Source organism: Monomorium pharaonis, chromosome 9 (assembly GCF_013373865.1).
Source record: "Monomorium pharaonis isolate MP-MQ-018 chromosome 9, ASM1337386v2, whole genome shotgun sequence".
NCBI lineage: Eukaryota > Metazoa > Arthropoda > Insecta > Hymenoptera > Formicidae > Monomorium > Monomorium pharaonis.
The window spans coordinates 3998521-4012604 of NC_050475.1; the positions used below are offsets into that span (position 1 = coordinate 3998521).

Consider the following 14084-nt stretch of genomic DNA (forward strand, 5'->3'; position numbering starts at 1 on the left):
ATGTGTGCGAGCGTGTGGATAATGATTCACAAACTATTCAGTATCTGACAGAACATAAATTTTATATGACTCGTTAATCTTTTAATAATATGCCCGTATATTGACGATCGACATCAATCAAATTGTAATCGGTTGATGAAAGATGTATGTAATCAAGTTTTTGCCTCACAATGTTCCTTGCAACAATTGAAATTTAACTCGATAATAATACATGTTTTTTTCCGAAATTCCAATAGTTAATTCCACGTCACGGTGCTTTAATTGGAAAAAAAATACTTTTAATTGTGATATGATTTTACTCTGTTGTTTATCGGATCTCCCTCTCGGAGCCGCATATATTGATTAAAATTTCAAAATTATTTAAAATAATTTAATAAAAGTATTTAGTAACATCATATAACGATGAAATATAAGAACTGATACGATAAATAAAATTTCCAATTTAATCAAGATCTGCAAGATTCTCTCTGATTTTTGATGTTTCAAATGTATTATTAGTAAGCTCGCACGTAACAGAAAAAAGTCGGGGTACATGGTCTGTAACGCTGACGCGCATACGGTGTTACATGTAGAAATGGAAAGATTGATCGCACGTAGGTGAGCGGAACGAGGATAACGCTTGCATTGCGAAATCAATATGCCTGTGTGGTCTTTTACCCCATACGCCATTTATTACGCTCTTGTTTGCCATATATCGTGAGGGCGCACGTTAAACGAACGCTCGCGCAAAGAAACGTGAACGCGAGGTCAATTTTTTTTGCCTCTCAACACTTCTCGCGCCTGTAACCTTTGTGTGTGGAAACGAAAACGGCAACAATGCGTGAAGACGAGATACTAAATAAAAAAAGGGGGAAAAAAATCGTAGCATAACTCGCGGATCGTTTACCAATGCCAGTTTAACAATGATCTTTTCAAATTGACAACTTTCATATTTTGTCGTATGTCGTATCAAATTTTAATCAAATTTTATCTTTTGTTATATCAATACTTGTCAATCCTTCATTACTTTATATTTCGTACAAAAGGTACAAACGTAGATGGTCCGATAATATTTGAGAGAGAGAAATCGCACGTTTGCATTACATACAGTAATTTATACACAAAACTCGTGATAACGAGGTAAAAGTAAAAAATAAAATAAATGTGTACGCAAAAAACAGCGCACAATAAACTAACTTTATAAAAGCTAAACTATTTCTGCGAATCGAATAAAGAAAGTAACATATAATTATTAATATTTAATCTGCTCATATAATTTTTGCACATCTTATCATTTTAAAGATTGGATCCCTTTTCAGATGTCCAAACACACGTGAAACATTATCGCGCAGGGTGCGGTTTCGAATCTCGCGCAAAAATTCACGCGTCCGTTAACTTAAGCAATTAATTTGGTGACAAAAACAAAGCGAAAGATGAAACATGCTCTCCGTTATCGATGACGATGGCAGTGGTGGGTGTGGCGCTGGATGCCGCGTAGGGTGCATCTCTAGGGGTGGTTTTGCGGGGCTAGCAAGCACGCGGTGGTACACAGAGGGAGGATTCGAAAAGAATGAAATAACGGATTGGGTCGCGGCCAGCTGGCCGCGTTCCAACCAATCCTTAGTCGCCCGGATGCGACTGGGAGTGTATTATGTATACCATTCAGCCGCCTTATATTCGCGGGATCGCCCCGATGCATCCCATTCAAAATCAAATATTTCTCTGTGGGATCGCTCCAGCGAGAATTTCGAAGCACGGAGAGGATGAAACACGCGAAATGAGCGGATTGATCGAAACAGAAATTTTGTAACAACGTTTACAGCGAAAACTCTGTGTTCTCTTATATTATTAAATAATGGAATGTGCATTGTGGGGAAAAAGCTTTGCTAATATGGTTAATAATTTTAACCGGTTATTTTCAAAACGAGCATTTGTCGTCACAATTTTTGTCTCTCCGTAATCCAATCTATTTTTCACTACTTAGTTAAACCAAAGGATTTAATTTTTCAAAAAATTTTAGGGATCTAAAAAATCTGAAAAATTCTGGTGCACTTTTATAACATTTAGAAATATAACTATACATTTATAAGTTAAAAAGTTTTTTTACTTGTTTTAAATATATCCGAATTTGAGACAAAAATTGGCAAAAGGCATTAAAAGATAAAGCAGTAAAAAATGCAAGTAAGTAATAAAAGTAAAGACAGTTCCAATTATGTTATTAAAAGTTAAAATAACATTCGTTAATTCATATAAGTTTAAAGAACAAATGTTTTAAAAGATTGCTAATATCAATGTTAATTAAAAAATTATATCCAATAAATCAATCCTGAATATTTTCAAAAATTATAGATATTTAAAAAAATAAAAATGCTCATATATAAATCTTATTTATGGATTATCTTAATTAAATGCATGTAAATATATATTAATGTACGTTAATGTACACTTTTAATGTTATTATATGTTTAGTATATCAAATATATTCTACTAAAAGCATTATAATGTCAAAAAATTGTTAAAGAGATAGAGATTATATCAAAAAAGTTATTAATGATAACTTTGCGTCTTTTATTCTAGATGTCAGCAATGAATAAGAAAATAAATTTATATTACAACTACAAAAAGAATTAAAGAATGTAAAAAAATTCTGCAATTTTATGAACATAAATATGTCTGTAAAATATTTAATTTTGCAAATTTGATTTGTAATTAAGACTCGACCCATAATTGGAACCTTACCTTATCGCAGATAGGTGACGCTAAAGGAGATAGAAATGGAGATTTCAAATGGAACTGCCAGAATGTTTCAATCTCTTCTGTTTTGTTTTTCCTTTTTTCGTTCTTCTTGTATCCTGCAATCTAAAATTTTAAAACCTTAGATTTATACTTATAATTATACTTAGAAAATTTTATTTCACAAAAGTTATCAGTTGAAATATTCTGAATAAAAAAGACATTACATCTCAAAATACAAATGGTCCATAAATTGATGGCAATTTGATCCACGAATAAATTACTACCAAGCTATCAGTCATATACATATAACTAATTCCTAGCAAGTAATCACCAACAAAATCTACATTTATGTCCTCGAAAGTCATTGAATGGGTGCGTTTGACAAAGCAAATTTGAGGTGTCTGGAGGATCTGCTGACACATTCTGTTATTTACTAAAATTAAACAAAGATAGTGAGGTAAGAGAGCACTCCGACGTCTCATGCGAGGTCTACAATGACAGCGGGAGTAATGGAGTAAGGAGTAAGAGTAACAATTGACCAATTAAAAACCGGGAGTAAACGAAATGGGCAAATCTCATTTCATATTTCTTACTTTTTACTCCTACTCCATTACTTCTGCTGCCACTGTAGACCCCGCATAAGATTTGCTTTGCCAAACGCAGGAAATATTTATGATAAAAATATTTAAAAAATGCACTCACATAAATTCAATCGCCTTTATACTTGCCGTTCTTTTTATTTTATTACGGAAAGAAATGATTTAGGCAAGAAAGAATAAATCGACAATTACCTGAGTCAACCATATTGCTGAGTCATCACTCGCTTTCGAGTCTCCTTACTCTCCGTGTTCCTTTTGTCGCTTTCTCCTCACGATATTCGCGTCGCTCACCTGCGATAATTAAATACAATTAATTACGAGATCACGCACAAACCGATCATTGCAATACAATGCACACGAACCATTTTATAGCGAACTCTCGACGCTGAAATGGCACGCGACGCGGATTTTAATGCACAATTCCGCCAAAACGACGACGCCGAGAGATTACGTGACGTCACGCGATCTTCAATGGCGAATGGTTTCGAAAATCGTTCGCGGCTTACTTCACGCGACACTCGCCACGACGATGTCGTACCTGTTGCTCCCGACTGCGCCTTTGTACACTTCCTGCATTTCAAATAATAATGATCATGATTTAGAGCGATTATCTCATAACGTAACACACGCCAGTCACAATATACGAAAAAAGGAGCATTTGTGGAAAGCAATATTCTCTCACGTTCGTCGTTTTTCCCCGAACTTCACGCGCCATAAATTTAGTATAAATTTCGCGAAACACGCATATATCATTAGCGAATCAGCTAATATATCATGGCTCTTCATTATCCGGTCTGTCGATTACTCTGATCCGACCGCCCTTTCAAGAACGACGAGCACGGATTGACATTGCAGATCGACAGATTGAGAGAAAATCGAGGCGCGAGATGCACTTTCGATCACCGGAATAAACAAAAAGAGCTAATGCTCCCTCGTAGATACCGCGAGACAGCGTCTCAGTGTCGATTATCGTCTCCTTTTCCACTTTGACCGAATGAATCGCGCGATACCTAACCTAACCTAACCTCCCGACGTGCAACCGCGTCGTCTCGTTTACGAGCCTTTAATAGCGGGGATTCCGATCGACGATCAACGATCACAACGACGCTTCGACACAACCACCATCGTCTCGGCACACTGAGACGAATCGTCGACAATCATTAAAGGGAAACATGCGAGTCTTACTACTTGTCCGTAAACAGTCGGCCGGTGTCTCCCGCAACAGCGACGACATTGCGAGTACAGCCGTCTACGATGAGTCGTTAGTCGTGGTCGTAAGAAATTTAACCAATTACGTTCGGTTATTCTTCTCTAAGATCAACTGTGATTGGCTAGATTTCTTACGACCAACGACTCATTTGTAGACGAGGCATAATGATTCCGGCACACTGCGGAAACGCTTACCGCACCGGAAGTTGATGCGATAACCAATCAAATCTTTTGGCGCGTGGAAAAAGTTAAATTCGATCCAACTTGATTGGCTACCGCTATCGCATCTTGCCGCGCGGCAAATGTTTCCGCGTCCAGTGTATACATGGCCTCGCGCGGTGCGGAGGGTGTGACACTACCTGCTCCCTCTCCTCCTATGTCCCCACACGGAAGGTTGCAGAGTTCGCGACAGAGTGGCGAAGCGCGAGTCTGTATAATTATGATGAATACGCGACGCTGTGTGTCGGTACGTAAACAGGTACGTTGCGTGGTAATCGTTACGAAATATTTTTTATGTATTTATTATACAAGCCCATGCTGAACGTTAGTGTTCGACATGTTACTGTAGAAAGGTGCTAATCATAACCGATTTTCAGTTGCGTAATAACATCGACATAGAGCATGGACTGGGCAACGCGAGTCGAAAATGAGTTCAACTGTGGAAGAAGAACAACACCGACAATACGGTCAATATTTGTCTTTCCCTAGTCTCTTTTCCTAGTCTCCACACTGAAAAAAAAGTAATATATTCAATAAGATAGGTTATTGTGGGCTGCCAATTATAGATATACTCAATACAATAATATATGCTATTGCAGTATCAACATTGTACTTGCATTAATAGCAAATATTGTATTGAGTATTTTATGTAGTTGGCAGCCCGCAATCATATATTATTGGCTATATTACATTTTTTCTGTTTAAGAAAAAAAGAACGAAGATAGAGCTATATGGCAGCCACTTGCTTTCACTCTTTTTTTCTGAACCCAGTTTCGCATAGGAATAAGAGGGATAATAACTAAGTCGATGCATAATAACTAGTTAAAAAGTTAATAACTTTTAACTTTAGCTAATTTTTGAAATGATTTTTAACTTTTACTTTTGAGACGCATAAATTTTAATTAATTTACTAGCTTTTTTTGAGTTGTATTAAAATTTATCTATCTAAAAGAAAGAATTATTAAAAAAATCTTTTTCACGTAGAAAACAATATTATTTGATTATCTCATATAAACTTAATGTTGAATTTATTTGATAATATGTATGCTGCACCGAAAAATTGTATTTTAGGAATCCAAAGAATATTCTAAAAATGAAAGGAAAATTCTAAAGCAGAGATTAAAATTATAATAAAATTATGTAGACTATTCTTAACTTTAGAATTTTTCTTTTACTTTTTGTATTCTCTTGGTGCCTAGAATACAATTTTTTTAAGTATATAATTGTTTAGAGTTTTCAGTAATCTAACTTATTGCATAATGAAGATTGCAAAAAATAAAATTTTTATTTTATATAAAATTGAATTAATTAAATGATAATTACAAGTATAATATTACAAGCATATTTGTTGAACTTCTCTCTCGCAAACGAAGTTTGTTTTATATACAATAACTTCCATAATTCCTAAATAACATATTTAAAAAGTTTCATATTTTTATATCTTTTTATACTTGAACTTTTTCGGACTAAAAATGAAAAAGTGCGAGAGCGTTTCTTTGGCTTCATTCAAAAGTCAATGCAACTTTTGCACTATGTTAACACTTTATTGCCTTTCTGCGATATATGAAGTTTATAATCGCACGTCTGAGCGATTTTCATTCATGATTACACTTTCTTTTCACGCGGTAACTTGAAGCTCCCTAAGGAGTGAGTAGAGAAGAATGAAGGATGATCGTAACGCGTATTTGAGAATGAGTACATCGATTCTTGGGAACCTTGTGAGTTTCATTAAGAATTCCGGAACGGTACTCAAGACGTTGCAGTCCTGATAACGGGTTCATTCTTAGGATAAGTAATACGGTGCACGTGGGAGCATCGAGCAAATTCAATGTAAAGGAAGAGAGCCCGATAGTCATTGTAGAAAATTATGCCAGTATTTTGGGATTTGAGAAAATCCGCCGTTTCTGTAAAATTTTTATGAAATTAAACATAAATGGCAACCATGATGTTCAGTTCTCCCCCACTACGTTTTGTAAAACTGTTACAAACCAGTTGTGCAAATAAGGATTTAATTAACTACAGAATAGAATTATTTACACGAAAGTTTTAATCTGCTAATTGTACCTCTCGGCGCAGTTAATTAATTGCCTGTGTAACTGTCGTCGTTGTTGTTTAAACGGGACTTTAGCAATTAAAGATCAGGTTCTTCGTCATAAAATTACACTCGTGGAATATAAAACAACATTGTTAATTAAATCTAATAAGCTGTGTAAAACGAATTATTAGTAGATCAATATTTAATTATAAACTTTTTTAAAGATCACAGATTTATTTTTGTTATATAGTAAATGCGTATTAACAGAGAGAAAAGGAAATTATTATCGTTTATTTGTTCATTAGTGTAAAAAAATTTGCTGAATAGTATTTAAATATAATTTCTTAATAAAAATTACGTTATTCTCTGGTATTACGCGAAAAGATAGGAACGGTAACGCCTCGAGAATAAACGATTCGTCCCGATTCTTGGTAACTCTATGACGATTTTCATTAAGTATTCGCGAGAGAGACTCTGAGGTTACCTCTTCTCATTATTAAGTGGAGCATACCTTGAAGTTACTGAAGGGTATAGTCAAAGCTCTCTGCTTACAAAATCTTTTTTGCAAAATTACATGAGATAGCATTGCCATCTTATTTAAATTACAAATTTTAACACAAGCGCGCGAAATAAAAAGCCGAGACTCGTATTTACGATCATTATTTGAATCTTGTTTCACGAGCGTGTTATGTGAATTATTTAGAATAAAGTTTTATATCTTGAAATGCAAACAGTTTAATAGCCTCATTTTAAGTAAAAATTAAGTGAACTTACATTTAAGCAAGCGAAACGATTATTGTGAAATCTGATGAAACTTGTGGTTAGATTATAATAATTAGATAATTGTTATAAATGTTTTTTATACATTTCTAAATTATATGATAGCTATTTCTACATTTCAAGTAACAACATTAGACGATAATTATCTTGTATATTGATTAAAAAATAATAAACTTGTTTGTAATCAATCTCGTTCAAACTCGTAGAGTGCGTCAGTAGTATATATCAGCCATATGTCAGTCATACATAGAAAAAGAAAAAATTTTATTTGTTTTGAAAAAATATACACTTGCGTACATTGTATGCTGTTTCAGATGCAAAACAACAATGGGAAAATTAATGACAGTAGAGTATAGTGTAATCTAATTTTAAAAAATTACAAATTATCTTACAACATTCTCGTTCTTATAAAATTCACGTCGTCGCGTAAAAAACTGCAAAGTGAATTATGAGCTCATGAGAAATTTTAATAATGAGAAAAATATTTCCTTCGCTCTTATTACTTTTACGAATGATGTAGGTTTGGATTATTTCGAGATTACATAAAAATGAAATACGAACTGCGGCGATGTTAAAAAGTCCTGAAACTTCCGCAGAAGAAATTTTCTTTTTGTTAGATCTTTCTCGTTATCACCCAAGGCACGCACTCGAAGTAGAATATTCTATTTTGTAGGATGTAACGTGGCCGGAGCACACTATCCCTTCCTGCAAATATTTTCTCCAAGCTCGTGAGCTCGTATACGCCTGATTAAATAAAGAAAACGGATACGGCGCGTATTATCGGGAAACTAAGTCCATAGTATAATAGAATTTTCCCTTTGTCTTGATGAAGATAAAGATCGATTCTCTACTTAATATAATAATTTACTGAATTAATTTCACAATTTTAACATTATTGCATGTTTATCTATGTGTCTAATTGCTGCTTTAATACCAAACTAGGTATCTAAAGTAAATTTCTCTATCTATGATTCTAAGAATAAGAACAATCGAATTTTGACAACTAGGCTTTAATTATAGAATTTAATAATGGAATGGGTAAACATTTTTTGTTATTATCATGTTGATGTAAAAATTCGCTTTATAGGCAACCACCGTTCAACTTTTTCTGCTGTAAGGTCTTATTTGCATTATTAAATGAGCGGAAAGCCAGCCATCACGAAGAATCTTTAAGAAATTTAAAACTTCTGGATAACTCCAAGCCAGAGGAGCAATCAAGCTGCGGGTTAAAGCGGCACATGATGAAAAAGAATTTAATTAAGTACTATCCTATCTCGGATCAGTATGTCTTGCGTGACTTGGCATAGTTATCGTTTTTTTTTTGCACCACTGCGGTCAGAAAAAGGTCTTTAACGAATAAAAACTCACCGCAGCGATAGTAGAACAACACATTTAATCAATTCGAAAACATATTTTAATATCAACTGAAAAGTTCATGATTATTAGAGCAGTTAATTTAAAAAAAATATTAGAGTTACGTTATATAATACTTAAAAGAAATTTTTTTGTAAAACTAAGAAATAATAATTAAATTAATATTTTTAACGGATAGTATAAATATTACAGTTTTCTTAAAAATAAAATATTTAAAAGGTATACATAATATTACATAAGAATATCTTTTGAACGAAAGTATGATTATCAATATTAAAATTTGAAATTGACATTTATGGATTTCTTTTATAAGAAACTTTTAATGTAAGCACATCAATCGCGTTTTATATTTTCTGCATAAAATTGGCGATAAAAATAAAGTTAAAAAAATAACTTTAAGTATATATCATTTCTACCTAAACTTAGCTTTAACTTTGAAACAAAAACGTTACTTAAATGACTGATAAATATGCCTCATTCGCATTATTTTGCAAAACGAGCGAGTAGTTTGCATAAATAATCGCTAAAGTTATGACAGTGCTGTTGATTTTTCCTACATCGAGAGAAAAGTCGGTTCTCTGGAAAAAGTTGCAAAAATAAGTATTGCGTCAATTTGCATCTGAGTGCATGTAAAAAGTTGGCGTTCGTTCTTGTTGGTTAACGCAAATGGAACGGAATTGAACGGGGTGTGTAAGACAAGAGCGAGGTAGGACGTCAAAGGCCTGGGGTAGACTCATCCATAATTAGCTCCCGCTAGTTTATTCGAGTCTGCTTTAACGCAGCGCCACGAAGATTTAATCGTACGTCGTTGTAAGTTGCATTGAATCCAAGTAGTACGAGAATTCGTTTCTAATATACACCCTAAGTAATCACGGGTAGAATAACTTTCCTCTCTCTATAAAGATTTCTGTGAAACGCGTTATCTCAACATTATCCACAAATGATTACGTTATTCGTTTATTTATATTCTTAGTTTATAATTTAATATTAATTTATTCTTTAATATTAATTTATATGCGTAAATTTTTAAGATTTTTTAATAACAAATAAAAAATAATGATATATAAATATTAAGACGTAAGTTAATTTAAATAAATGCTACATAAATAAGGTATATATATATTATTGGTAAATAATACATAAATTATTTTTTATGCATTATTTATATTATAGGACAATTGAAAATCTATTAATCAGTCTAGTTCTGATTTGTATAAAATATGAAATCCTTATGTTAAAGCATATATGTAAAATATTTGCTATCATCTAAGTAAATTTATACGAAACCATTATTATATTTTCAGCATGCGGTGATGGCATAACACGAGAACCTGCCTGTAATCTTTCATATGAGAGATTGGATTTTTCGGAAAAAAATTTCGGCGAGAATACGCTATTTAAATTTTGAAGAATATCGCCACGAATAACGTTTCAAGAGAGTAACATTTACCTTTGCGGTAATTTATTTTACTGCGCGAGATGTCAAGATATACTGCACACTTAAATGCTACTCTGTAGTTACGATGGCAGTTTATTTTTATGACGGCCGTTTATTATCAACATATTTTCTAAACGTACAGCGAAATTCCGTCATGGCAATTGATCATCGATAGCACGATATTTAATAAATCTGGATCAATATGCCGACGTCTATATATGAGTAATTTTATATTAACAAAATTTTAAAACTGATAAATTTAGCTGTACTGAAAACAGCTATTTGCATTGCTGTATATAATACAAATTGTTTACAAAAATATTGATTTATAAATTTTAATATTATTGATTATTTGTAATCTCATGTTGTGTTTTGCTCATCATTTTATATAATCTTCGACTGACACTATTATGTACAACTTTACTAAATTAGTATTAATTTTTAAATTAGAATGTCATTTTATTTTATTTTTATTTTAGTAACAGTTAAAAATAGATTTTAGTGTGAAACTGGATTGATTGCTGTAGTGATTATAAAAGGATAAGTAATTGTTGCTTGCCGTTGTGACAGAGAGCAACATTAGGGACAACGGAATTATCCCTAAATTATTGCACAGAAGGAATAAACCGACGGGTTTACTTTGGGGACATCCAGTGCTCTGGTATTAGGTTCTGCTCACGTGTTCCCCAATATTGTTTAGTCTCCTGAGTAAAGAAAGATAGACATCCCACATGAATTTACGAACGTTCTCAATCACGAAATTGTACCTGGAATGATATTAAACAAACGGCTATTATGACTGTAAAACAAAATTGCGTTAATAGTCAAAGAGGGCTTCTGTATACACCAAATATAGGTACTACAAATAATAGAAAATAAAATAATAGGAAGAACTATAACATAGTTGACTTGGAAAATAGTAAACGTAACGTAAACTGGTTTTGTCTTACGTATTTTAATTTAAATAAAGCAAAATACTTGTATATTGATAATTTTATTCTTAATTGAATTATTGCATTAATAATTAAATATATGCATTTCTCCTAAATAAAGAGAGAAACTTAAGTGTTTTGTTTCAAGTTCTGTATAAATCGATTTAATCAGTTTTTTATTTTTATTACATCATACGTTGATTAGGTTCTTGCGTTCTAGCATCAAAAACTTAACATGATTGTTTGTTACAGCGCCGACGAGGGCTTTGATGGCACTTACCCGACGAACGTCGTTGTAAAGAACAATGGGACCTGTTTGTATGTGCCGCCCGGTATATTCAAGAGCACTTGCAAGATAGACATTACCTGGTTTCCCTTTGACGATCAGCGCTGTGAGATGAAATTCGGTTCCTGGACGTACGACGGGTTTCAGGTGAGCATAGGGGATAGGTATTACGGAATTAGGTCAACCAATCGTCGTCGTTTCCATCCTGTCCTGATGTTCGCTTCTTTGGCATAGACGTTGAACTTACGAATTTTCCAATCTGTCGGAAGCACGTCGGTACTTCTCGACGATATGGTCTCGAGACCTGGAAATAATTCAAAGCGGCGAGTAGTTTGATTAGCGCCTGAAAACGTGTGTGTGTGTGTGTGTGTGTGTGTGTGTGTGTGTGTGTGTGTGTGTGTGTGTGTGTGTGTGTGTGTGTGTGTGTGTGTGTGTGTGTGTGTGTGTGTGTGTGTATTTGTGAGAGAGAAGGAAGGGGTGAAAGGGAGAACCTTCACTGTCTGGTAATGTAAGATTCGCTCGTAGGAATGATTCGTGAAATTCCTAAGAACGGAGCTTTGAGTAAAGTACTCCGATCGCATAATGAAGGCGCATTTTCCATCATCTCCGATGCAAGTCAGGATCATAGCGTTCTTGAGATTGCGTTTGTTTATTTGTGAAGCGATGTTGGATAATTATTTATTCGAATCAAGCGAAGAAAATTTGTACAAAGTAAAGATAAATATACATAACGAACGAATAAAACTAATATCTTTATTACAAAATACAATTGGATAGTCACATATTCATGTCAGTTTTCAATTAGCTTTGACTGTCTTAATATTTACGTCTTTTAAAGATATTGAGATTCCATAAAAAAACGTATGTAGAACTAAATGAGACTTTTTAATCATTTATTTCCAGAATTATTTTTTTTTAATCAGCCACAATTCAAAACCATTTCTACGCATTTGAATATCAATGCAAAAATATTTTGTGTTCGGACAACACTTGTTGAAAACTAATTATTTTAATCTTTAAATAGTAAATCTAATATTGAATGACTTGTATAAAATACACTTATTTAACTTACATTTTTTAAATCGTAGGATGTAACTAATATAACTGAATATAAATAATATTAAATTGAAGATGTAAACAAAACTAATTTCTTATTATTTTGTTATCAACTTCTTTTATTGAAAGTTTTTACAAGAATATTCTTTTAATGTTGAAATATTTTCTGCAAGACATTCGAGACACGCGGTTTATATTCGATCCGTATGTGCGTTCCAGCACCACACAAGCGTAAAATGCACTCGGTGTTTGGTTGAAACACCGGCGGCATGGATGGCAATTTCAGGGTGAATCGCAGAAAATTTACGAATCATAGAAGATGCGTTTAGAGGACAATGAATGTGAGAGTGCGCGATATTCAAAATTTTTATCAGCGGTGCGCGATTTTTTTGTCATTTTATCCGGATCACTGAATTCATCGAAAAGAAATTCTTTCTATTATTTTGTATCTTAAATGAATACATATTTACAAAAGCAGAATTATGTAATATTTATAATATATTATAATTTATTTTTCCAAAAATGTATTACTCAAATAAGAGAACATATAAATTCATAAATTACCATTTTTCATAGATTTATTTAAGGAGAGCAAATACATAAAATGAGTTTTATGAGATCAGTTAATCAAGTACGTAAAAATATAAATTTACAATATTATTTACATAAATTTAAAAAATAGAGACAAGAGGCAAACATATAACAACGTGTTTATTTCTACACATTTTTCATAAAATATTAATTTAAAATTTTAACGATAGAATTGTAATTTTCAAAATTATATTGCAATATAATCATTATAAAATTGTATAGCACCATAAATGTTACTCGATTACAGTAAGGATAATTTTGCTAACAAATTTTCATAGTTGCATGCAATTTGTGCGCACCGATTTATTGTGCAAACGTGCGTTTCTGCCACACGACCAATGTACCTAGCGAGTCCTCAATTGTCGAGCGTGCAACTTCGGAATAATTAAAATTGAGGATGCGAATTACACGGTGCTAGGCAATTCGAGAACGCTCAGGGGTTCATTAAGGAGGACAATAAGCAAAGCGAAATGGAAGCGAATAGAGGCAAAAGGAAGGAAGACTGGAATATGCCACGATTTTCCAGAGCCGGTTCGATTCGCTGAATACGAACGAGATGCAAAATAGACTTTTCGGTTTGATCGTCCATTTTCATTTAACAATTCGCTCCTAGATATTAATTCGCTATAGATTGTGCCCAAATGTCAACGCGAAAAAAGTTTGCATCGATATTCAAACGCACAGAAATTGCGGGAGGTATTTGTGAGCAAGAGCTTTATATAGAACTACGTAAATATACATGAACTCACATGAACTGAATCAACAAGACTATATAAAGTCAATAAATCAACAGACCATTTGATAAAAAATAATATTACTCACGTACGATGTTTTGTTGTTTTATATTTGA

The 14084-nt window shown here is 33.1% G+C and overlaps 1 protein-coding gene across 2 annotated transcripts in view; it reads left to right on the forward strand.

Annotated features, from left to right (window-relative positions):
* The window catches only part of LOC105836320 (neuronal acetylcholine receptor subunit alpha-7), a 197484-nt gene that overhangs the window by 165085 nt on the left and 18315 nt on the right, over positions 1 to 14084 (forward strand). For both annotated transcript variants that reach the window (XM_028193255.2, XM_028193254.2), the window contains one exon: positions 11554 to 11734. In XM_028193255.2, coding sequence (XP_028049056.1) covers positions 11554 to 11734 — 181 coding nt within the window. The remainder of the gene's footprint in view (positions 1 to 11553; positions 11735 to 14084) is intronic.